This window comes from Rattus norvegicus, chromosome 4 (assembly GCF_036323735.1).
Source record: "Rattus norvegicus strain BN/NHsdMcwi chromosome 4, GRCr8, whole genome shotgun sequence".
Taxonomy (NCBI): Eukaryota; Metazoa; Chordata; class Mammalia; order Rodentia; family Muridae; genus Rattus; species Rattus norvegicus.
Genome location: NC_086022.1, coordinates 129819236 through 129846356, shown reverse-complemented (window position 1 = coordinate 129846356; position 27121 = coordinate 129819236). Strand labels below are relative to the sequence as shown.

General features: G+C 42.9%; 1 protein-coding gene across 1 annotated transcript in view; it reads left to right on the top strand.

Annotated features, from left to right (window-relative positions):
• The window catches only part of Suclg2 (succinate-CoA ligase GDP-forming subunit beta), a 270105-nt gene that overhangs the window by 47581 nt on the left and 195403 nt on the right, over positions 1-27121 (top strand). Inside the window, 1 exon segment of the mRNA NM_001100750.1 lies at positions 10463-10604. Coding sequence (NP_001094220.1) covers positions 10463-10604 — 142 coding nt within the window.

Below are 27121 nucleotides of genomic sequence, written 5' to 3'. Positions count from 1 at the left end.
ATTGCATAGTCAATTTATGTCTCACACACACACACACACACACACACACACACACACACATACATATATCTTTTTTTCTGTACACTTACCCACTGTTTACTAGAAAGGCCAACACATTTTTAGGCAGGCACTTGGACTGGAGTCTTCCCTATTACTTAACCAGTAGAGTGACCTTAGACAGGTCAGCTCAGTGTCTGACTTTCAGTGTTCCTTGTCTGAGATGAGAAAGTCCTAGCTCAAGTGGGGGGCACCATGAGTTTACTTGATTCACTGTAAGATCCTCTGTCTGTCTGTGATTGGTGGGTGAGTCAGACACCAGAGTTCCACCATTAGAGTTAGACAATCCCTCCCCAAATGCATGTAAAGCAAACATCAGGGCTCTGAGGCCACTTCCCTCCTCTCCTTTTTGTGACCACCTACGGTTTTATTCCAGTGACTGCCAGGGTGTCTCCGTGCTGCACCTATCCTCCTCCATTATGTTTTGTATTAAATAATAACAACTCACATTTCTGAGCACTTATCTTGAGCATTCTGATTGACTTGCATATATTAACCCACATAGTCAACCAGCAAGCAGCCATGACTTTGGGCTCGTTAGTCTTCTTCATCTTCTAAATGAGGGATGACAGCTCACTCACCATCTTCCCATGTGACAGGGTCCAGCAAGATTCCTCTCAGCTCTGCTTATAGTTTAAGAACTTAGCCACAGGGGGCTAATTAACTGGCTAATTAATTTTCTTACAACATGCAAAACAGGTCTAGGCTAAATGGAGCCTGGTCAGAGGCTAATTTGTTTTCAAAGGTGACGGCAGATGAAGACCCTGGACTTCCCACCCTTGTCTTCCTCCCTCTCTGGTCCTTTCCACACACTTGCCTGCTCAGTGCCACTCTTGCTTTTCTACTGCTCTGGCCTCCTCTCTGGCTGCAGAACATCGCGTGTCTGCATTGTCAACATGAAGCCTATGTGCAAAAGGTATTCTCACTTCTCTTACAATTAGTATTCTACTTAGTCATCTCCTTATGAGATGGCACAGTTAAAGAGGCCACTTCATCATGGCCTGTTTCTAGCAAACCAGCCTTTTATTTTATGACACTCATATTAAGACACATTGAGTTATATCTGTCTTTTCCTTGACACCAACACATTTATTTGAGCTCAGTATGTCCAAGATAGTGTGACCAAGGTAGATTTATGAGGGCTCATTTGCATCCAGAACAACATTGGCAAAGCTAAAATATCACCGACACTAACTTTTGGCCTGTCACAGCTCACTGGGCATCTGCCTTCTCACCGGGCCTGTAACGAGAGGGAAATATATTTTTCTGGTGTTTACAGCTAATTCCTTGTTGCCATTCCACTGTTGTCGTTGCTTTTGAGAGCTGGAAATGAGGTTTAAGAGCCTCTTCATAGCTAACAGCAGGAGCTTATGTGTGAGGAACAGAAAAATGTAGCTCCACCTCTGTTCCATCCTGAATTTAAAGAACTCTGTCACAGTTAAAGGACTCAAGCTCTTTATTTTCCCAAGTTAGACCTGACTTAGTTGAGGGAGGGAGCACCTGGATTTGGTCACTCCTTTTCATGCTTGTTCTTAGAGTAGATTGCTTTTCATTGCTTCTAGCCCACCATTCAAAGATAGGGGGAGCAAAGATGGTAATAGGACCAGGGGATGTGGGCCTGTTTAGAAGTGGGTCTTTGGGGGTGAGTCCAGTTTTCGTTGTCAGGATATCAGCAGAACCCTTCAATAGTGTCAGGATACCAAACACAAATCAGCAGTGGTGGCAGGATCCAGCAGAAACAGCCAGGCCTCCTCTGAATCAGCACAAGTCAGCTTGAGTGACTAGAACCAGCTGGGATGGCAGGAGAAGTTCTCTGCTGTGCCTCTCTCCATGAAGTGAAGATCAGCAAAGACTTGAGAATTGAATGAATTGTTGCACAAGTAGCTATAGGACTATTGAGTCCTATTTATACTCTGCAAATATCACATAAGTCTGGCATCACATGACACAACCACAAACTGACACTTCAGAATTTTACGTGTCTTTGGCTGTGATTGGCTATGTGTCTTCATGAATTGGAAGTTGTGTTGTGATTGGTTGGGTACAGTTAACTATATTTGCATGTCCCACCGAGGTGGTATGAGTGAGTGGACCTCTATAGGCTTATATATTTGAATATTTGGTCTCCGTTTGGTGGAACTGTTTAGGAAGGATTAGGAGGTGTGGCCTTATTCAAAGAAGTGTGTTTCTGGGGGTGTATTTTTCAGTTTAAAATAGTCTTGCCATTCTCCGTGTGCTTTCTCTGCCTCCTGTTTCTGGTTCAAGAGGTGAGCTCTCAGTTATTCCTGATGACGTGCTTTTTGCTCTTCTCTGTCTCACATGAATCATCTGAAATGGTAAGCTCAATTAAGCACTTTGTTTTCCAAGTCCTTGATCATGGTATTCTGTTACATCGATAGGAAAGGACCACCTTTGCCGTTTCCTAGTTGGGCAAACTAGGCTGCTGCTCAGGCTTTTGGTTCGGCATAGCACTGCTTCTAAGTGTTGTGGCTTCAGGGCTAGTAAAAGGTCTGTCTCTCTTTGCTTGCCTACTTGTGAATTTTGTTATGGGTAGAGTAGGCTGAGCCGGTAAAACAGAAGCCACAGTGTATATAGGTTCTAGCAGGCAACTGGGAACAAAAACTGAGGAGCAGAGAGATTAGACCACACAGCACAGTTGAGAAAGGAGAGTAGCAGTGGACCCAAGACTGTAGAAGAAAATGTCTCTGAAGATGAAAGTGCCATGTCCTGCTCACTGCAAGTGTTCCAAGGAACTGCTAAGTTCAAAGGGCTGTGCATCCTGATATGCAAGACTGCAGATCTTACTATAAGATCTCGTTAGGTATGGAGGGTCCTAGCATCCAGGCCTTGAGAGCTGCTGTGCTGTGATGGGCAGCCAGTTATACCAGTCACTGCCATGCACTCTGCCTTTGTGTAGTCTCATGAAGGGTCATGGAGAGTGAAGGCCCAGAGCAATACGCCTCTGACTCAAGCACTGGAGCTGTTAGGAACCTAGTGCTTGGAGCCATACACTTAGTTCCCAGGACCCAGAGCTATAAGCATCTGAGTTTGTTATCCTAGCTCATGAATGGACCGTGGCATTTAACAATCTGGACAGCACTGAGGAAGCCTATCTGTGATTTCCTGTTTATGACTTCCATCTGGATAGAAAATCAATCAATCAATCAAACAAACCTAGCCAGAGGATTGGTGCTAGGCTCTTTCTTGTATATTTATTTGTATATACAGAACATTGCGTTATGTGTATGCATGTCTGGAATAAAAATGGTATCCTACTGAGTGCTGAGTGTGCCTGGTCTAGTCAGAGTCTATCTTCCTGTATTACTGCTTTTCTTCCGTTATGGTGGTTTCTCTTTGCAATATGCCATGCCATGGAGAATAATCGGTGTTAGCATGCTCAGATATAATAGGCTAGGAATAACTGTAATGATTATTTCCAAATACCCAGTGGCTAATATATCAAAAACTTATTTCTCATTGTCTAGTTTTAGGCAAGGTGGCTCAAGGTCTGCTCTCCTCCATGGAGTAACTCAATCCAGGCGGCTTTTATTCTTTCATTTTCTCATCTCCACTTGTGTTTCTGGGTCACTATAACCAATAAAAAGGGTTCTGGAGTGCCATGCATGTTTTTGAAAGTGTGGGCAGTCTTGATACAAGTAGGGTAAAGTGTGGATACCGGTGATCCTGTGAGGTCACTCATGGTTTATATGCTTCTTGAACAGGTATTTTCTTCCCTTGTGATGGCATTTCATACAACAAAACCTATAAGAAATCCAAAATATCAGGTTCTTAGTACACAAGCTTGAGGACCTGAATCTGACCCTCAGAACCCATGTAAAAACATGGATGTGGCGGTGCCCACTTGTGAGCCTAGTGGTGGGAAAGTAGTGACTGCAGAGTCCCTGCCAGATGACCTCGATGTGTTGGTGAGCTTTGGGCCAGTCCAGTGGCGCCTCCAAGTGAGGTGAACTACTCCTGAGCAGTGTCATGCAGATCTCCACAAAGCACACACAACTGTACCCATATGAACACACGTAAGCCAAAACACACATCCCTCCCCTTGGGAAGCTTGCCCTGAGCACCCTTACAATACTTATCATCTCACAGTTGGCAGATTGGCCTACACAAAGCCCATTTCATAACAATATACTGAGTAGCTCATTTAGTTTGCGGAATACTGTATAAAGGGGAAATTAGAATAGTTTGGGGGGCACATGTTTCTACCATTGTACAGTTGAAAGAGTTAGGTGAAGCCATTGTGAGTTGGACCAGCTGCCATTTGATCATGTCATGACTTTGGCAGCCACTCATCTGTTGGGTGCCATTTGGATAATTTTCAGCACCCCCTTTTATATGAAGAACAGTACACAGATGTGGCTTGTGTGTATCTCAGGTACATGTGACAGTAGTATAGACATAAAAATAGACTTTCCAGAGAGAGAATATAGGTGTGCTTTCCTTTTTACATATGGAGCTGTTTTAGAAAAATAACTAAATGTGATTTTGTGCACACTTCATTATGTAGCCAAAGTTGGCTTCAGTCCTAAGACCCTCCTACCTCAGCCTCCCAGAGGATGGAATTCCAGGTATGTTCCATTGGGAATGGCTACTAAGCTCTCCCTGAAGGAGGTGTTTGTATGTCTGGTTTGTGTGGATGGTCAGAGTACAAAAAGCATTATCTCACCTTGACTTACACAATGACAGATCACCTCCCCTCCAGTAGTGTCTTAATTACTTCTGGCCAAGAGGCTTTCCCTGTATGTTCACTGTCTAATTTCTAGTTTTGTCCTGTGACATAGGCTCTTTCTATTGTCCTCTTGTGCTGTATTCCAGAGTGAGGCAGATTCTGGGCACAGTCTAGCTGATGATGCCACATTCACTGAGGGGTTGCTGCTCACAGATTTTGCCTCCGGGGGGCGCTTGGCACAATGACATGCGTTTTTTTCGTTCCCTTCCTCTTTGGTGCTGTTTCAGCTGTTTCTACACCCTGACTTGGAAACCACAGGGCGAAGATGATCTCTCAGTCCCGTCATTGCTCCTGTGTAGCTGTCGAATCTTGAGCGGTGACTTTCCCTGTGCATTTTTGCCCGCTTAGTCATTGTCTCTTTATCTCTTGGTTCTTTCTCTCTGGCCTTCTCACTTTCATTCTCTCCCTCTGCTTCTTTGTTCCCAAAGGCCCTGAAATCTCTGTGTGTTACTTTTCTTTTCAGCAGTGTTTCCTCTTCCCCTCTCAGCATAAACATTCTGTCAAAGAAAAGCAGAAAGGGATAGAGTAGTGGGAAGGCCACTGTACAAGTCCCAAGGAAGATGCACTGGGGTCTGCGAATTCCAGCTGGTTGGGGAATGGAGCAGGTTCTTAAGGTAGTCTGTTTGTCAAAAGTTCATGTACAGAAAGGACAGAAAATAAGAATTAGTCCAGATTTTAGCCTACCTCTGGTTCTGTACATGATCCTGGGCAAGTCACTTCCCTTCCTCAAGGTTTCTGTTTATCAAGGAGGAAGATAGATCCCAGAAAACCTTTTGAACCTTGGAAGCTCAAAAGGTGAGAGAAAATGCCAGACAGTTCCTCAGCACAAGATCAAATGGTCCCCTGTAGTGAGTCAGTGCACAGAAAAATTATTAGAAATGTCCAGTACTGGTTACTTCTAAGAATGTAGGAGACTAAGTGGTTCTTTCAATGGACTTAGCAGAAGGATCTCACACACATGAATACATATCTGCATACATGCATGACCCATGTATGTTATGTGTGTGTTGGTGGGTATGTGAATGTGCATGCATGTGTGAGCATGTGCTAGTGTCTGTCTGGGCGGGGGACATGCATGTGTAGTCCACAGGACAACCTCAGATGTTGTTCTGTAGGTCCCATAAGCCTTATTTTATTTATGTATTTTAGACAGGCTTTCTCATTGACGTGGAACTTGCCAAGTAGGCTAGGCTGGATGATCAGCACCCGGGTTTCTGCCTGTTTTCACCTCTGGAATTATTAAGCACATGCTACCTTGCAGCTTCTCCTGAGCTGTGGGACTGAACTCAGGTCTTCATGCTTGTACAACAAACATTTCGCCAACTGCGCTACCAACTCAGCCCAGCACCAGTTGTTAAGAAGTGGAGATGACTTAGAGATGTTGAGATGTAGTCATGGACCCTGCCCTTCCAAGTCTTTGGTTGAGCACAGTCATCTGATGCTCCTGTAAGAGGGTTACTTTGTGGAGTAATAGACAGGGCCTTAACACAGGCCTTGCAAGTCTCAGTGTCTTGGTTTTCAATTTAAGAGCAAGCGACTTTAAGCTGGCATTCATTTGGGTCAATGTAGAAGCAGTCAATATGTATTATATGTCTTTGATGCTGGTCTCTGGATCAATTGCAATTAGTTTGCAGCAGATTGCATTAACATATCTGAAATTAATACGGCCAGTAGTCTAATGAAAAGGAATTGACCGTGACCACGCGGTAGCTGTTTTTAGTTTCTCTCAAATGTGCTTTTCAAACTGTACTTTTTCTTCTTTGGTTAATGGCTTTAAATTGGTATGTCAACATAGGCCTAATCTATTGATTCTTCCCATTTGCCTTTTAAAAGCAGTCCCTGATAATGACATGTGTGTAACATTTAATGTTTTTTTTTCTTTAGATGGCTTTTACTAAATACCTTACACTCATGTTTTTCGTGGAATCTTGTGTGGAATGCAACAGACTATTAAGGCTTTGAGTGTGTTCATTTGTCAAATTTGTGTTAAGTTACTAATGTTTCATTAAGACTTAGGAAGTCAGAAGTAAGATTATAAAGTACTAAAAAGTAGATGGTGTGAGCATTGTTTGTCCTGCATTGGATTTTATCCAATTATTATTCAGTTTTTAAAGAAGAATTATAATCAATTTCAATATTAACATTGTAAGTAATATAAAAATAATTATATTAATATACAATATATATTAACGTATATAGATGGGTGGGAGGAGCTATTTTTAGGCTTGATCATGTCAAAGCTTGAATACTTTATAAGTGTATGTGAATTATGTTTATTTCAAGTTTATTGCCTTTCTAGTTTAGAGGTAGGCAGTTTCTGGAACTGGAACATTCTTTGTATTGGGAACAAAAGGTGGGGTTTATTCCTTTGCCCATCTCACTGAGTTGTTTTTGGTATTTTCTATCTGACAAGTAAGATATTCTCCTAAGGATGTCAGAAAGTGTGTTTAGAGCACGCTACCCTTGAGTAGAAGCTCATCTTTCTGTAAGGATCTATCAGGGGTGTCCAACCTTTTGACATTGCAGTGCCACACCGTGTTCCACAAATGTATTGGAGCATATTCATAGCAATTCTGGGGTACACGCAGTCAGCAGTCTGAGGTTGGACATACCTGTGAGCCTCAGTGGACCCCCTGTTTGAGAGAGTTCATGAATGCCTCCTCGTTTGGCAGTTACAGGAGATGATATTTTAAGGACACTTTAGAGATTCTGAAAGTGATTGAAACTCCCGTGCACAGCCCTTAGGCCTCAGCAGTGTGCTCAGTCTGACGCTGCCTTGGACATTCGTGGAGACCACGGTAGAAGCTAGGGTTTGGACATGAGGTTATTTTTCACTCTGCCAGCTTTGAAATCCAGCTATGATTAAACATTTAATTTGTGTTAATGGATAATCATCTCTTGTAAGTTCCTTTACATTATGACTCATGGGTGTAAACATAACTAAATGTATTCCTTTTTCATTGAAAATGAGATTTATAGTTTTGGTAGGATATGCTGTTGATATTACTGGATAAAATACAAAAGTAATTTACTGGTTGTCATCTTGTTCTTTATGTTCTTTTGACATAAATTAAAAAGTAATTCATAGTGCATTTTGGAAAAAAACCCACTTATATTGGAATCTTAAGCAAGATTGCATAATATCCGACTGCCGCTGAATGGTAGTGCAGTAATGAGGACTCTCAAGTAACTGTGCTCAGTATTGGTATATGAGCGAGATCTCATCCTTCAAAACACCTACCTAGACTCCATTAGAAACTAAAATTAAGGAGAGACTTGGGAGCTGGGAAGAGTGCTCAGCCATTAAGAGCATGCACGGCTCTGGCAGGTGACCTGAGTTCAGTCCCCGGCGTCCATATCACATGGTTCACAAACACCTGGCTGTCACTTCAGTCCCAGTGGCTGACACCCTTGACTCTCACAGGCACCGGCACACATTTGGTCCACAGAAACTCACACTCGCACAAGCTCACATAATACACATTTAGAAAAATCTTTTAAAAGCAAAAGAAAGCAGTGAATTAGTCTGCGGCTCCATGACCTCTTAGAGTTGTTAATATTTCTCGAACGACTTCCTGAGTCTGGTTAATGGTTTATATTAGTTGTTAAGACACAGCAATGAGCTTTCCCTGTTTGTGCCTGTGAGGGAGGGAGGCAGAGCTGGTTTCTCCAGAATAACTTCTGATCTGCACGAACTTAACCAGCTCACAGAAAGCTACAGTGAAAATGAAATGAAACACCCAGTACAGTCCCATGATCCTTCGCCTGACTGCTTCCTCTGATGTGGGCATCTGACACAATTCTAGAACAATGCTAAAACCAGACATTTACCAGATGTCTTTCTGTACCTAAGCTATTGGACTTACTCTGGTTTTACCATCTTGAGGGTTAAAATTAACATCTATAAGAGTCTCGCTATGACAGTTAAATGTCATTTATTTGTTTTTTGAGATAACACAATTACATCATTTTCCCTTCCTTTTCCTCTCTCCAAATCCTTCCATAAACACTCCCTGCTCTGTTTCTAATTCATGGTTGCTTCTTCCATTAATATTGCTGATATATATATATATATATATATATATATACACATACATATATATATATATTCGTAAAGACAACCTGCTTACTCTGTATAATGTTACTTGTATATATGTTTTCAGGACTGACTGTTGGGTATCCGCTATCCAATTGGTGCTCTTATCTGCAGAAGACTGTTTCTCCAGAGCTCAGCATTCCTTAACTGCCAGTAGTTCTTTGTGTAGGTCTCTTAGGCTTTCTCCCGCCCACATTAGCATGTCTGTTGTGGCTATTCTTGTCCAGCTTTTGCTTAGGAGGTCCTGTTGCTGAGAGTTTTTGGGTGTAGCTTCTGACATTGCTAGGAGACAGGATATCTTAGCAAATTCCCTGATCCTCAGAGAATGTGTTTTTGGCTTTCTTCTGCACTGACTCTGAAACCTAAGGTGAGGGAGTTGTTTTGTAAATGAATCCATTGGGACTGGGCTTCACAGCTCATTTTGATTGGTTGTGTTTTTTTGGAGAGGTCTGCTCACAAAGAGAAGTTTCCTTGATGAGGGATGAGGACGACACTTCTCTCTGGTCCTAAGAATAAATGTTTAGAATGTAGTCAGGAGTTGTGCTGCTTTATAAGGTGTTGGTTGGAGATTCTCGTCCAGGGTCTATGATGTCACTAGCCCTGGACAGTTGACGAGGTTTCTAGCACTAAACATAATTTCCCTCTTGTTGAGCAAGTCTCACCTATAATTAGAGGACTGTTGGTTACTGCCAAAGTCTGTGTGCCGCTACTGCCCTTAGGATTATCTTGTCACGTTGTGGTTCATAGGTGCCATAGCCAGGGAAGACTGTTTGCTTTCTTCCTCTGGAGCACTTCATGATTTCTTGTGGTACCATGAAAGCTACCCTCAGGAGGAGGCACTCAGGTCAGTTCCAGCTCGGAGGTTCCAGGCTTTGTATCTGAAGTGCATGGTGTCTCCAGCAGTGGGCATTTATTTACTCCCCTTCTAGGGCCAACCAAGGGCAATAGCTAGAGCAAGAGCCTCCAGTGTTTGCAGCCTCTTGATCCATGCTGATCAGCACCTCGGAAGGGGCTTCTATGCTGGGGTAGGGGTTTTGTTCATTGCAGGGGTCTTTGGCTCTAGGAGGGACCATTATCATCCCAAAATGAAAGATTTTCACTTAAAGGTATGTTAATACCCAGACTTGCATGTGTTATAGTTTTCTTAGGTAGGTACTTAATAGTATGAAAATGTAATGTGGGATCACATTGTGACATTTTATTTATGTATATAATGTATTTTAATCTTTTACTCCTTATTACCTTCTCTTGCCCCTCCCTCTCCCAGTGATTTTCCTCATCTTTCCAGCCCAGTCTCTCTTCTATTACCATGCCCCTCTCCCCAACCCTTCTCTCGTTGTTCTCTCTCTCTCTCTCTCTCTCTCTCTCTCTCTCTCTCTCTCTCTGTCTGTCTCTGTCTCTCTGTCTCTGTACTTTTTTTTTGACATTTTTGATTAAAAAAGCATCATGTCAGATTTATTTAGATTGTCTCTTTAAGCTGCATGTTGCTCCTGGCTGGTGGATAGGACTGGTAAGACGGTGCTCTTCTTCTCGTTATTAAGTGTTCTCTCTTCTCTCCCTAGGCAGGTCACTTAACCCCCAGGAGATGGCTGAACCTGCAGGAATACCAGAGCAAGAAGCTCATGTCAGAGCACGGAGTGAGAGTGCAGAGGTTCTTTGTCGCCAGCACTGCTAAGGAGGCTCAGGAAGCAGCCAAGCGACTGAGTGAGTTGTTTCAGGGGGCGGAACTTCCACCACTGAAGACAGGACAGGGCTCCCATTTCTGTTCCTTTATCTTACCTGGGCTATCTTACCTGGGTTATCTTACCAGGATGGGAATTTTGAATTGCAAAAGCAGAACACTTAACTTAGGAAAACTTGATTTTTTTCTCTTGAGATAGCAGCACATGGGGTCACCTTCTGGAAATTTCTCTCATGATTTCTTGGTGGCTTCTTCTATTAGCTATGGCTTAGTTGTGGGAAGAAATAGTGCTGGTAGATTAGACATGAGAGTAGCTTCCTTCTAGAAACCCCTGAAAAACTGGGATGAGTGATTGGAAGAGGACAAGGGGTAGGCCATGTTGTGTAGTCCATGAGTGCTGACATCACAGATATGCGCTGGTGGAGCCTGGCCAAGAGCAGCGTTTAGTTTTAATCCAGTTCTAATTGCGTATGGAGTCCTTCTCCTCTCTGCATCTCTGGTTCTCTAGCTATAGAGCAGAGCTGTTTCCCGCCCGTCACTGTCTTCAGGCTCTCACTCCTTGTGGTGATGATGACAGCTGTACTCCAGCCCTGGGTGGGGGAGAATCAGGTCCTGCTCTCCTCTTTCCAGTGACGGTTCTGTGTGATGTGGTAAAGATTCTCCTATTGCTACTTGGATTAAATTATTTAGTATGAATAAAATGGAAACCACACAGTATATTTAAATTCTATAGTAGTCTTTGAAAAGAAAAAAGTAATAGGTAATATTAATTTTGATAATACATTATATCTAATATACCCAGTTAGTATCATTTTTATCATGAGACTGGTAAGTTATTAGTATTTTTCTTCTTTTTCTTTTCTTTCTTTTCCTTGTTTTTTGTTCATTAGTTTAGCATTTTGGTTTTGTTTTGTGTTTGTTTAAGATAGTGTATGTAGCCCAGGCTGGCCTTAAAGTAATTCTGTTGCTGAGGATATCCTTGGACTTGTTCCTGTCTGCCTCCAGAGTGGTAGGATTATAGGCATGTAGCATCATCTCTGGCTCACGTGGTCCAGGACTCAAGCCCTGCGCCCTGTGCATCATGCTGGTGAGTATTCTAACAAATGAGATGTCCACAGACTGAACTGTCACAGATCCTGTGTTTAGCTTACACGATAGCACATTCATTTCACACAGTCTCAGGTCAGATGTTCAGCAGACCCTGTGTCAGTAGTTGCTTTGTGGGGCAGTGTGGTTCTGGACACTAGAAGGATTAGAATGTGCCAACAGCCTCGGGGCTCAGTTTTATCTTGCTAGTCTTGGCAGAGCCCCTACCATGCTCAGTGATGTGTGTGGACAGAGCGGTGAAAGGTGATTTACTAGACTTGTCCAAGAAGGGGTGACTTTGTTTTAGGGATTTAAAAAGAACACAGAAGTAAAGTTGGTCTTTTGCTTTTCCTTACCCTGCCTTTTCAAGGCAGAGGCAGGGCCCTAGCGTTGAGGCAGCAGCTCACTCAGTGAGTGAGCCAGAGCAAGGGAGCGGGCAGGTTCCTCCTCAGAGAGGAGTCTCCCTAGAGCGAGGGACCGTATGGTTTCTGGTGTTGAATTCTGTTGTTCTGAGAGGAAATTGATAACATTTGAAAGGAGATGCTAGAATTGTAGGTTTAAAATGAAACAGACTGATAGTAAATAAGAAAGGAAGTGCGTGTGTCATTGTCACTGCGATTGCCTACAGAGAGCCAAGACAACGAATCTGGCAGAACTCCACAGTGTCCATGTTCTCGACACTGCCAGATTGACAGGAGCCACAGGCTCACTTTTACCAAATATGTTGCTAGACTATGCTACACTTCCTGACTGTGCTGAGACCTCCGATATAGATATGGGAGGCTGGGCTATAAAACCTCAAGAGGTCTGCTTTGTCTTCTCAGGTTTTGCCTCCACAAGATTGACAGCTTTCCAAAATGGCCGCAACAATTGCAGGCTTAGTAGCGAAACAAGAGCCTATGGGTGATATTTTTTTACATTGTAGCTACAATGGACATTTTGAAGTAAAGTGATGTATTACGAACGTTTTTGAAAATGTGCTTTGATATTGGGCATGCCTTTGTTCCAGTGTAATCTCTGTATACCCCTCCCCCCACATCTCTTCTTTCATGGTATTGGAACCCACATTCCCGGTCATGTGTGAATCAGCCGTGTGAGTAACCCTCCTGGACCAAACAGAGTATGTTACCCCTCAGCTCCCAGACTTTCTTATTGCTCCATGTATTCCGTAAGCTCTTTTGTACTTAGTCAGTTACCAAGTCTTATCATTAATTAGTTTAGCATTTTTACTTTATTGACAAGGAAGCAGGCAATGTCAGGTTAAAAAACTCGTCAACATTGTCAAGCTAATAATCAACAGGGAAGGGATTTGCACCCAGCTCTATTAGATTTAATACTGCCCTTCATGCATTTTCCTCTTTGCTGACTCTTGGTGATATTCTAGGCAGAGGGTTTGTGTGGGTCAGCGTGTTTAAGAAGGGAAAGTGCATATTAATAAAATTAGAAGATTGTATAAAACTTGATATGGAAGGTTCTTAGGTGCAGTTTATATAACCTGTAATTTGTGGAATTAATGAGTCATTTTGTTGTATCTCTCTGGGCAAGAGACCATTTTGCTGTCTAGTTGTGAGAAGCCTGTTAAACTTGAACATTTGTTAAAATGGTTACTGTAAAGCTATTGTTTCTGAAATACAATTTATAATTGTAAGATATTCAATAAGATCCTCATTGACTTGATTGGAAACAGGTTTATGTCTAACTGAGAGAATTAAAGTTTGGCTTGGTAAATTAAGATTTTACCACATGGGCCGTTCTCCCTTATGCAGCAGCTTATAAGAGCATCTAAGTGTGCTTCAAAGGCAGAAGGGCTGGGCTGGAGAGATGGTTCAGTGGCTACCACTACATCCGTAACTCATCACCTGAGTTTGATTCCTGGAACAATGTTAGAACTAAAGAACCATCTGCCCCGTGTTGTCTGACTTCTGCATGTATCTCTGCCCTTACCATTGGTGCGTGTGCGCATGCACGCACGCACGCACCCACGCACACACGCTCCCACGCATGCACACTAAACACCTCTAGGAGCCTTAATAAGGGTTATTGCTGCATGCTTTCACTCTATATGAACCATGGATTCACGGATTGTGAGAGCACGCCCACCATGCACAGGACTGATGTGTACACCGCCTTTCAGTTCTAAGATACCCCGAGGACCGTCTGTGTAAGTCGGAAGTGCCGCGATATAAGCCGACGAGGCATCCTGCCCTGCTACTTCCACTCTTCAGAAGCTCTACAATTTGTTACTTATTTTCTTCACATTGACTGGAACTCCCAACATTTTATTAAGTAGGAAAAAGTATATATGAAAACCTCCAGTTTTTTTTTTTTAAATCAGGAAGGAGAATTAAATGGAGAAATTAATCTTCTGTGAGTTAACGACATCCATCCTAAAATGCAGATGGGAGCTCTTATTGGAATTGGCCGGCTTGGGTTGCTTTCAGCTACAGCATGTTTCCATTCATCAGAATAAGAACTTAACTCTGTTAGGTAATTACATCCTGAAGCCTAGCAAATTACTCACACCGTTAAGGAATTGCACTTCCTGTCTTAAGGGAGCTGCTATCCACTGACACTGAGTGACAGCTCCTGTTGATCCTGGACTGTTGAGGCTTTGCCATATGGCGGAATGTGGTTGAGATCTTCCTTTGTATTGAGAGGATGGCTTTGTCTTACAGTGACAGTCAAGGATAGCTTTGATCTCTGAAGTCAGTATTCATTTTAGCAGCCTATCACCCTCCATTATTTTGTGTCTCTGGGATCAGCAATGCAAAGATACAATTTGAGTCCCCTGGCCTGTGTGTTCCACTGAAGTTGAAGGGGGTCTTCTTTCCAGAAATGTCAGTGCTGGTACCAGAATGAAGGTTCCTCTGCTATGAGCCTTTCTGGCTGTTGGTGGCCCCCTTGGTGCTTTTACCATTTCTGATCCTGATTCTCTGACCTTGGTGATTACATGAGCTTCCTAATGCTGTGTTTTGTTTGTGTTGTGTTGTGTTGTTTGTTTGTGTGTGGGAGTGTGATTATTCTATCTGGAGCACCTTTTCTTTTGTCTCTCCGCCTTTCCTCTGCCCCTCTGTGTAGCTCAGGCTTGAACCTGGGCTCTGATAAATGCGAGGCCAGTCTTGCAATTATGGACCTACATCCACAGCACACAGCGTTTACTTCTTGATTGCTGCTAGTAACCCTGACTCGTCCAGATGAAAAGTACTCAGCATAGGTACCAGACATGGAGGTTCACTGTAGCCATTGTTGGGCCGCAGGAAATTATCACCCTGTGCACAAGCTTTATGTGCACGAGCCCTGAGAATACCTAGTTGAGGTTAATTGTTGGCCCATGTGTATTCATGGAAATAATTCTATTCATCAAGCCTTTAATGACGTTTCTCATCATTTGTATTTTAACAATGAAATCGTTCTCTTAAAGCATTTTTTCTCTTTTTTCTGGTTCTTCAAATATAAATGGGCCTCTCCTTGGAATACCTCAGGACAGGGTTATCCTTTCAGTAACTGCCTTGTGTCCCTGAGCAGAAGCAGCAGGAGAACAGTAGAGTCAGGGCCAGATCAAGGCAGGCTCTGGGAGGCAGGCTCAGGGGACTGCACGTGGAGCTTCTTGGGAGTCTCCTTAGACATAACGTGAGCCTGCTTTGAAAACCTGAACTTCAGTTTGGTAGTGCAAGAGTGCAGCATTAGAAAGCACAGAGATCCAGCCTTCTGGCCCTTACCATGTCCTGTCAAATGTGACTTGATCGTTTCATGTAATCTTCAGTTAAACCAAAGGAGATGTATCAGATGTGTCTCTTGCATTGGTGTGCCTTTAGTGGAGTGAGGTATTAACTTGTTTTAAACTCCCTCATTGACAGTGCACAGGAAAGCATGTTCCACAGAGCCTCACCTCCCAGGCCTCATCTTCCAGAACCTTGCTATACATTATTTGCTCTGTTCTGACTTAGTTCCTTTATGGACTGTACTCTTGAGTGTTCATGGTGTCTTATGCAGTTGAAAAAGCAGAAAACGTGCTTGGAGTAAATGACACAGGACCTAGTGTTGAGGACCTTTCTGTGGATGTTAGGACTTTTAAAAAGAAACTTTAAACACACAAACCTTTAATAATTTTTAAGATGTTTTAATCTTGGAAAACACAGAAAAGTAAAGAACAACAACAAAACTAAAAATCTTTTAAAAAGGAAACTAAAAATCTTTATTCTATTATCCAAAGGGAGCCTGAATTAACATTAACATTTTCTTTCACATTTTCCTGTTAATTTACTCTTCCCTTCATTATTTGACTATATCTACATCCTTAAACAGTGTAGTTGCAATGTAATAAGTTTGCTTATAAATTTGGAAAACAGTGAATATTTTTAAAATTCTGCATTATAATATGATTATCACTTAAATCATTTTTTCTTAAAAATATTATTTTTATTATCACATAATGTCCATGTTGATGATGCTATTTCTTGCTGTGATTCTTTTGTAGTGTTGGCATATCGGTAGAGGATTTGTTTGCACATGTGCTGCCCAGTTTAGCTCAGGATAAGTGAGTGATTCTTGCAGAAAATCCCCAGGTGGTGTTCTTTGTTGTTGTAAAAGTATAATACATAAAAAGCTGTCTTTTACCCTCTCTCGGTCCGGCACTGCAGTGCCCCAAGATATCAGCTGGATATCTAAGTCTCAATCAGCAAAGCGTCTCACCCACTCTTCTCCATCCTGTATCACACTGCCTTTCTCTGGGCCTGGCAGCAATCTCTCTACCTACCTAGTTCTCAAGGCAGGGTTCCATGCCAGAAACACACATCCCAACTCTGTGGCGGCCCAGACCAGCGGCCCCACACTTTCTGACACTTAAACCGCTACATGAAAGAACACACAACACAATAACCTTTGGCCCAATTGAACAACCTATAAAGGTACAGCGTGGAATCCTAACGTCACCTGCCATATTGTCCTACCAAGGCTTCTCTACCTCTCCCTCTTGTCTCTTCCTCCTTTCCATTCCAGTCTCCTCCTCTTCCTTTAAACTTTTCTCCCGCCCATCTTTCCTTCTTGTCCATGACAGGCCTCCTTCTATCTTGTACCTGCCTCACCTGTGACATCATCCCACAGTTCTTATTCTACCCCAGCAACTTATACTCCCTTATCTTTCCACTGTGCCATCTTCACCTAGTGGCATCCAGAGATGGCCTGGCAGACTTGCTGTGGCAGCCCCTCAGAGAGAGGAAAGGCATGGAGCACTGCCAGGAGAGACTTGCTTGCACTTGCTTGCACTACCTGCCTCACCTCACCTGATTCCACTGCCTGAGACTGGCTGGCTCTCGGCTCTGTAGACCAGGCTAGCATAGAGTTCACAAATATCTGCCTTTCTCTGCCTCCTGAGTGCTGGGATTAAAGGGTGTGTACCACCATAGCTGGCCCAGTATTTAGACTTAATTTTTTCTTTTTCCACTCCCCCTTCTCTTTCTCCTTTCTTCCCTTTCCCCTCCTCCTCCTATTGCATTTGTGTGTGTGTGTGTGTGTGTGTGTGTGTGTGTGTGTGCGCGCGCGCACGCGCACGCGCCATAGCATTTCTGTGGTGATCAGAGGACATCTTGCAGCTGTAGCCTCCATTCACCATGTAGACTCTGGGCATCTAGCTGTAAGCCATCAGGCTTATTGGAAGACCTTTACCTCTTTGTCGCAGTATAAACTTGTGAGAGAGTGTCGGGCTCTTTGATTCGAGGCTGAATGTGATAATGGGCCACATCATCAGGGTGCTCATCCCCCTCTACTTCGCTGGTTATTTTCATTGTACAGTTTGCTTGACTATTAGCTATGACTAATACTATGTACTTAAAGGATGATTCCGACTTAGGAGGAGGGAAAGCCAAGTGCGTACCTTATAGATGAGAGACTCACCAAGTTCTTTTTTCTTCTTCAGACTGAACAAAACCCATGTTTTGAGCTTTCATCAGAAGAATCAAATAGCTATTAGCAATACCAATAGCATATAAAAAAGAAAATTCCTCAGCGCTTTTGTGATAACATCTAAGTGTTACACTCGATTTATTTACATTCTCAGATGACTTGATATTGAATATATTATTACTCATATTTTGCTAGTTGGTATTTTCTAGGAAGACAGTGGTATATGAAGTCCAAAGCTATATAATTTTTAAAGAAAAAAGTGAAAAGAATGAAAATGAAAATGAAGACCACATTGCAACAGAATAAATATTACCCAAAGAATTATGCTTTTAAGGTGCCGTGCCATTCTCCAAGGTGGTTATATAGACACTGACAGTGTTTAACACGCTCATAAATAACGTAACTCTCCACTTGCATTTTCTAGGTTATCTACGAAATATAAAACTCAGGAAATAAATTAGATGCTTTAAAGGAATGATGCTGCTTTGTCTACCTTCCAGTGAAAATTGATGTGCAAACAGCCAGCCTCAATTATGTATTCTTGTCTTCATTCAGTGTAGAATAAACGAAGGCTTTTGGGAGCCTGTTATTTCTCTCAAATTAAATGTGAACCCAGTATTGGAATTTTTCTTTTCTCTTTAGCCTTTTGAGTGAATGTAGTAGTTACTTCTGTGTGAGGAAAAGGAAACAGATGGGGTGTAGCTACCGGCGAAATAGCACTAGAAGTATTTGATATGCAAAATTGGAGCTTCTCAGTGTCTTCAGCTGCTATGTGCGGCAGGCAAAGAAGTGCATACATATTTTCCGTATCAGTCACATCTCCACCAGCGTCACACGCATGTAAAACATCCAGATTCCTTTAGGACACTCTTGCTCAGACTCCCTTTCCCCCTTCTGTGGACGCAGTGTACAGTCACTGTTGGCATACAGGACAGGGTTGCACAGTGTGACGGGGGTGCCTTTCCCAAACAATCACCCCTTTGCTCCTTTCCATGTTCGCTGTGTATCCACAGCTGGGCTCTTGTCATCCTTGTCCACGGTTTTCCTCTACGGTGCAATACTTTTCTTTTTCTTCCCTCCTTTTTATTGAAAATGTTTATTTTTCTCATGTAATATATTTTGATTACAGTTTTCCCTCTGTTTATTCCTCCCAGTTCCTCCCACCTCTCCTTCCATCGAGATCCATCACTTTCTGTCTCTCATAAGAAAACAAGCAGGCTTCTAGGAATAGTAATAAAGTATAATAAGATAAAACTACCACATCAGAATAGGACAAAAAAATAATAAACCTGAAGGAAAGAGCCCAAGAAAAAAAAACATGAAACAGATACAGACACAGAGACTCAACACACTTAGAAGTCCTATAAAAACCCCACAAAACTGGACCTTATATATGCAGAGGACCTCAGGGATAAAAGTATGGAAAAATCCCAATATATCAATAAAGTAAAATTAAAAATAAAAAATAAGATAGAATAAAAAGCATAAAAAGGAACAGACCTTTCACAACCGTCCAAGATGCCATTGAATTTGTTTTCTGTTGCCCATTTACTGCTGTGCATGCTGCCTACCCTTAAGAGAATTTTTTTTTCTTGGTGTGGTAGTTTGAATCAGAATTGCTCCCATAGACTTATAGATTGAATGCTTGATCACCAGGGAGTGGATGGCTTAGGTATTGTGGTCTTTGTTGGAGTGGGTATGGCTTTGTTGAAGGAAGTTTGTCACTGTGGGCAGGCTTTGAGGTTTCAGAAGTTCAAGCCAGGCCCAATGTCCCTCTCTCCTCCTGCTGCTCGCCAATCCAGATGTGGAATGCTCACAGCTGTCTCTCTAGGACACTGTCTGCAGATGCATTGCCACAATGGACTAAAGCTCCAAATTGTAAGCCAGCTCCAGTTAAATATGTTCTTTATGCGTGTTGCCGTGTGGTCATGGTGTCTCTTCAGGACGGCAGAACATTGACTAAGACACCTAGTGAGAGTCCCTTGAAGGAAACTAAATTTTCCTTTGCAAGTGGTTATCAGTTAGCTCCTTGGTTAGGGGACCGGGGCATGTGCTCACTTCTCCTTTCAGCTCTAGGACCCCATATGATGCTGACCCACGTAGACCCTGTTCATGGAGCCTCCCTGTCTGTGAGTTTGTGTGTTCATTGATCCCGTGATTTAGAGGGTCTCATTTCCTTGGTGTCCTCCATGCCCTCTGGCTCTTATACTCTTTACATCTCCTCTTGTGCAGGGTTCCCTGGGCCCTGAGGGGAGGGATCTGATGGAGATTCTCTGTTTAGGGCTTGAGTGTTTTGAGGTCTTTCACTCTGCATGTTATCTGACTGTGGGTCTCTATGTTTTCTCCCATCTGTTGGAGGAGGAAACTTCTCTAATGATGGCTAAACAAGGCACTGATCTATGAATCTAGCACAATGTCATTAGGACTCATTTTATTGCTATATTTTTTTTAAACAATGGTAGTATTTGGTTTTTCCCTTAGGTCCCTGGGCTGTTTATTTAGTCTCAGATGCTTGGTCACCCACAGAGACACTTGCTAAGCCATGTTCTTTGCTGCTCTGTTTATAGTAGCTAGAAAATTTAAGCAACCTAGATGTCTCTCAGCGGATGAATAGATAAAGAAAATGTGGTCCATTTACACAATATTCTATTACTCAGCTGTTTAAAAAAAAACAAAATCATGAAATTCAGTAAGGAACTTGGGGGGAGGTGACACACAGATATCCCTAGAAAGGAGATAGATAGTTATGGATGGATGAGGGAAACTGGAAAGGGAGGATCAAGTGGGGATCAAGCTAATACGATAGAAGCTTTTGGCCACACACACACACACACACACACACACACACACACACTACAGAAAAGATGAAATAGGATCTCGATGAAGTCACCCAATAATGAAGAGACTGGACATGTCTTTTTACCAAATGAAGCCTCTGGTATGAAGATTGGGTTACATTAGCTCGAATTGTTGAAAAGGATCTCATGGGAACCCCCTAAACAGCCCAGGCTATTGCCAAGACTCCAAGTTGCTCTCCCCAAACCGATAGCAAGGCCCCGTTACTGAAGGTAACACCTCCCACAACCCACTGAACATGGAGAAGTTGAGCTGGTGCCTACATTAATCCTTCACCTCTATAGGCCTGGGAAGGTGACCTGATGCTACCACAGGAGAAATGTAAACATCAGCCCAGCTCCACCCCTGTTGGTTGATCTGCTTGTGCAGTGGTCAGGGTAGCCTGACACTAATCTGCCTTAAGGCCTATTCCAGGAGATAGAATCCATAGCTGACACTGCCTGGGGAGATGGGGCAATGTGACTTCTTTACACCTCGAGCATGACCCTGGTTTGCCCTGATTTCTCTTTTGAGACAGTTTCTCCATTGGTCTCTGGTTGGCCTTGACTCTGTTACTCTCCCATCTCTAATTCCTGAGTGCTGAGATTACACCACACTCAGCTAGGAAGTCTTCTCAGGAAGGAACATGATAGCTTTGAAGAGTAACCCATTGGTTTAAAGGTTTAAATGAGAGTTGAAGAAGATTAACATAATGGGATTGAGTCTGGGCCTGGGTGGAGAGTTGAAGGCTTGCTTTGTTTCAGTGCCGAGACCATTCCTCTCATCTCTGTATTCCTCATCCTTTGACTTTGAGGCAAGACCTCAAACTTGTGATCCTCTTACCTCTGCTTCCTGGCTTCTGCAGTGGTACACCTTGTATTGCAGATACCTTGACTGTGGTGGAAGTTCCAAAGGTAATTACTGAATGGAAACTTTAATTAAAGAGCAAAGCAAGCACAGAGCCTTCCATCAGCAGTGAAAGCTGTGGTGTGTGATTCCTCTATTTTATGCACTCAGGTATGTTCTTAACCTTTGTTTAATGGGGAAGGCAAAACTAAGGTATTGTCATCTCTAGGGGCAATGATCTAGCCTTGGCAGGCTTTTCTCCAGAGTCTCCTCAGGGTGGTCCTCACATCAGATGCCACACAACAGCCTTGTATCAGTTGTTAGATCAGTTGAGCCTGCTTAGAAAAAACCAGCTCGTTAGGTGAAAACAGCCTCTTCTTCCTGAGCTCGGTCAGGTCACATCAACACAGGCCCTGGTCTACAGTGGCTTTTTATTCTTCTTACATTTATAAGCTGTGCTTTCAGCTGGGCATCTTGGATGTGTGCATATTTCACTTGAAATGTGCCCCAAATATGCTCATTCCGAGTAATTTTCTTTTAAATCGCCAATTCCCCTGCTCCTGAAAGGGGGGGGGAAGTTGAGGGTGGGAAGTGTGCTTGCGTGTATGTGCACTTGAGAGAGACTACTGATATTAGCTATTAGATCTCCATCTCTGCCAATTTTTGTTTTAAGATAGGATAATAAGAAAAAGATGGGAAGACTCATGCCTTCCCTGGTTCTTAATTCATTGAACAGCTCCTGAGGTCCCACAGTGAGTTGGCTGCTGAGGTTGTAAGAATGATGGAGAGTGTGGAACTTTCTGAGACAGTCATCACCTAACAGAGGCACCGTTGTAGAGCCCACAGGGTTACAGGGAGAATAAAGGCATGCCAGAAAGGGGTGACTGCCCCTCTGTGACTGCTGATCAGGGAAGCCTCCTGAAACAGGTGAAGATGGTTTCTCTCTTGGTTTTTCATCGAGTTGAATATGTTTAATGAGCAACCTTTGTTCTGTTTGTCCTTAAAGTAGAGACATTGGCATTTCTCCCCTTCCTGTTGAGTCTCAGGAAAATGATCTCTCAAAATAATTGGCACAAGATTAATACTTGCTTTGAGCAAAGATGTTATAACTGCTGGGTTTGCCATTTGTGTGTAAAGCTTGTTGCTTGGTAAAGAACAACTGCACATTGACTGAATGAAGTGGTTTTCTCAAGACTGGTATTTGTATCTATGCTCCTGACGTCTTAGACAAGCATGCCTTGTTTTGCTTCTATGTTGTTTTTAACCTCTTTAAGCAGAGCACAATTTGACAAGGTCGAGGCTTTCATTGACACAAATATATAATCCTGACATGCTTGGAGAATTTTGTTTTTGTCTTTGTTTTGTTTTTCTTCATTTTTGAGGCAGAGTTTCTCTGTGTAACCTGTTAGTGGAACTCACTCTAGAGGCCATGCTGGCCTCACACTCCGAGATCCACTTGCCTTTGTCTCCTTTGTCTCGGATTAAAGGTGTGAGCCACTGCCTCACGTGGCACTAATGTTTGGAGAACTCAAGTGCTTTGCTTGCGTTTTCTCACTGAAGATTGAATTTTCTCTTTTGATAGTGGGCCTTGAACACAGGGCCCCAGCACTCTAAGCAAGTCTTCTACCATAAATCTATCTCTGGCCTTCTTACATTAGAAACAAACTGTAGCAAATTCTCGGTGTTACTAGGCTGACCTTCAGTTTGTGATCTTCCTGCCTCAGCCTCTTGAGGAACTAGGAATAGCCCCAGATTTGGCCTTATGGACTCTTTAGGAGACGTCTTGAGGATGTGTGTCATCATCTTTGACAAACATCTTTGCTGAAGAGAGCCAGGCATGGAGGAGCTACTCAGAAATGTGGGAGGAAGACAGGACACTGTAGTCCCTGGGATGCAGTATTGTGCCCATTAGGCTGTGTACCTTCACTGGAACTCAAATCGGTCTCTTTGTGCTTTCTTCTCCCCTAAGAACATCACAGACTTGAGGGGTTCCCACATGGTCCCTCCTCACTGTTGGAGGCCTGCCTGATGCCTTAGACCTCCCTTTCTGGTTGATTTTCAGTCAGCATTTTCAGGGGTCCTGGTTTCTTCTGCCTCCTGCCATGACAACTGCAAGTATCACCCTTAGCTGGCCACAGAGCTGGGTCTTTGTTTCTCGTGTCACAGAGGTGTTCTCCAGTATAGAAACACATGTGTCTTGGTGCAGGGGTTTTCCACTTCATGGCAGTTAGAACTTAGAGGGGTCTGTTTTGAGCAATGAAGTACCTAAAAATGGCAGTGAGCTTAAGTTTTCCATATAGCCAGGACAGAGTCAGAGAGCAGGGCTCTCATTGTTTCTGTTCAGACTTTGCAACCCAAGGCTTGCACTCCTCCACCAAGACACACACTTTTCATGCTTAGCGCCTTTGACTTTAGCGCCTTTGACTTCCCGGTGGGGGTTTCTGGTGGTGCAGTCTGATAAGGCAGTGCTATTTCATTCGGAAAGAGGAATTCAAATAAAAAATGTGGTCCACTTATTTGTGGTTGTTATAGTATTATATCCCGCTAACATTTTCTTATTGATCCCCTGAGAACTTTAAAATGTAATGATTGATAAAAGTTATCCGTTTATTACCTTTTTTACTTTCGCTTCTATTTTTAGTTATGAAAATCTTTAGACTTCAGATCAGAAGATAACCAGGGTGAGAAATTGTCTAACCCTTAGGTTTGGTATCTCTAACTTCATTCAGAAGGTTTGTTACTGTTGTTTTGGTTTTGAGATAAAGTCTTGCTATCTAGCCCATGCCTCAAATTCATAACTGCTCTGCTTTAGCCTGTGGACTCCTCGGATTACAGGTATTGGTATCTCACTTTGCTTGAGGAAGGATTTTTGAATGTATGAGTTTAGTATATAAAATTTAATCAAATGAGCAAATGCTTATAGATTTTAGGAAGGGCTAAGATAGTAATAAAATTTACATAAAGTCAATAGGACTGAGTAAGGAGTTGAGGCTGGTTTCCCTGGGAAGGGGATTTCTAGGCTAAAGTAAAAGATGACTTGGATGAAGGAAGCAGGTGATATTTGACTCAAATAGAGTAGAGGGATGGGGGAGGCTGCAGTCCCGAACAGGAAAAACAATGTTACCAGTTTGAGAAAGGAGAACACTGACAGGAGAGGTTTGAGAGGAACAGTACGGGTGGGGTCTGAGAGTGGGAAGCACAGAGCCTGTGAGGGTTTGTAGAAGTAGTTAAATTCTATTGTGAGAGAGACAGAGAGCTGCCTATGGTGTTTTGATAAGACCCTCTCGGTTAGAGGACTCCATTTGTTCTTGCGTAAATGCCCACTCATTGGTAGTGGTAGGCGGCTTCAGTTGACCTTCTAAGCTATGCTGTAGGACCAAACCCGCCTTGTTGGCCATTCATCCTCCTTGTGCTGCAGCCTTGCCAGAGTGTGCCCTTTGTAGAGACATGGCCATAGTGTGAACAAACAAGCCCAGGCAGGAGTATTTTCCAAGTGTCTTCATGTTATCCTTTGGTGAAACTCAGATTCAAAGGACCAGACATTCCCATGAGAGTTTGGAACTGTAGCATTGCAGGGCAGAGTATGGATCCAGGAAGGGGAAATGGATTGGGGATGGAGGTTCATGCAACCCAAGCACTGGCCCTAGTGAATCCAATTGCTCAATAAGCATTTCCTGGGATATGGGACTTAGAGTGACCGAAGTCCAGGGTAACTCCAGGTAGCCATTGTGAATTGAGCCCTTCCTTCTTCTATTGAGTGGTGAAGAAGGAAGACCGTTGGGCTGGACTGTTGTGTCTTCCATGAGCAAGAAGCTGGCTTGGATGATTGAAGTCATACAGGAGAGGACTGTTGGGATGTGTTTTGGAAGTAGAGCTCATGGGACTTGATGATATCTGAGATGTGGGTACATGAGGAAGAGCATTAAGGATACATTGAGCCCTGTGAATGTGGCCTTGAGCGGGGTGTAGGAAGAAGCTGTAAAGTAGAATTGGACTTCTGTAGTTGTCAGTGTAAGACCATGGTCGTGAAACCATGCTTGCAAAATCATTCCACGTTATGGTTTCAGCAGCGCGATACTGAAAGTGTACCAGAGGAATGGGAGGAGCAAATGGAGGTTGCTGGACTCAGACCATTGGAGATGTAAATAAATTGTTTCAGAAAAATGCTTGCCACTAATGAAATAGATTTTCCTAATAACATAGATTGGCTCTCCCACAGCCCCATCTCAGCATAGGAGTTTGAAAGGTCCTTTCCCTTATGTACTTGCTACAGAGGAATGTGTACCTCTAGAAGGTATAACCGATGAACTGGTAGGTTTCTGCCAGATTTCCACCCAGCTCTCCCTTGTTAGCAACCTCATGAAAATTTGACCTCTGGCTAAACTCTTTTTATTTCTAGGCTGAGGGCTCAGCTCTAACTTTCTTAATGTCCATGCCCTGGTTTTTCTAGCTGCAGAAGGAGCTTGGACTAATGTTTGCATTGGAGACTTGCTGTGAACATCCATTAATCCAGATCTCATTCTGTTAGCACAATCAGGTCAGTGTGTGAGGATCAGAGAATCCATCCATGTTAAAGGCTCCCCGGATTTTGGATGCCTGCCTTTTATTTCTGTGGTTACTCAGATGTAGATTCCCTGTTGTACTTTCTTGATTTGTTGGCCTGAGAACTGGGAAGTCAATGTTCTCTCATGGTAATCTGAGATTCAGTTCCAGTATTTAGTTTTTGACGATTTGAAAAGTTTTCTACATTGGTTAGTTCCTCTGCTTGATAAGTACATGAAAAGGACGTTGATAATCTAAAGTGTGTTTGCTTTTCAAACCTAAGTCCAACGCAACTTGCCTTGCCTTCTACGTGTTCTGCATGGCCAGCGTCTACTTCCTCTGGGATGGCCTTCCATTTGTTGTCTCCCTCTTCTCAGGTCCCTGGCTGCCTCTGTATGCCGTCACTTCATGTGTATGTCTCCTGTGCTCTTGAATTATTAAAACTCTGAGATCACCCTTTCTCTGGGCTGGGAAGAAACGCTTTGGATATACAGACTGGAAGATCTAACAGTCCCTTGGGTGCACTTCTTGTTCTGTTCACTGCTGAGCCTGATTATAGATCAATAAATGTTCAGCTATGAGTGTATTCTACATGTTTACTGGAATATAGGTCTGTAGTCAGTGTCTGAAGAACAGAGGAGGCTTTCCTCAGTAGGCAGCCTGTACAGCTGCACGTCGTATCTGGAAGTTGTTGTTGCTCCTCCCCTCCTCCTTGGCCCTGGATTCAGTTCATGGCACTGTAGACCACAAGACAGATGAACCCCACGATAAAAGCAAAGCCCAGAACTTTCTCTTTCCTTAATCTCTGAAGTCATGGGTGTTGGAGTATTTTGGATGTGAAGCTTTGAGCAATGGAGAAACAATTTCAAAACTGGACAGCGTGACAACAGTACAGTGAAAGCCTTGGCTCTGGTGCAGAAGACGGGATAGGCCATGTACACTGCTCAGTCCTCCTAATGGAAATGCTTAGGGAGAGGTATGGGAGAACGAATGAGATAGTATTATTTTTAAATTTTGCTTATTGTTGGTTTATATGCATGGTCTCATTCTTTACATAACTGCTGTTCATAGGAAAGGAATTATGTTTGTCTTTTAAATGAGTGAGTTTAAGATAATTTGTTAACTTATCACAATAGCAGACTGGGCCTAGCTCTAACACAGTAGGACTTGAGGCAGAAGACTTTTCATTGAGATAATTTAAAAGGAGGAGAGATTTGCTTTAGCTCAAGGGTTTTAGAACTTTCATTCCATAGTTAGCTGCCTCTGTCATTTCTGGGCCATGGGGTGTTAGAGCATCATGGGAAAAGGCTGTAAGAGCAAAGTTACTTAT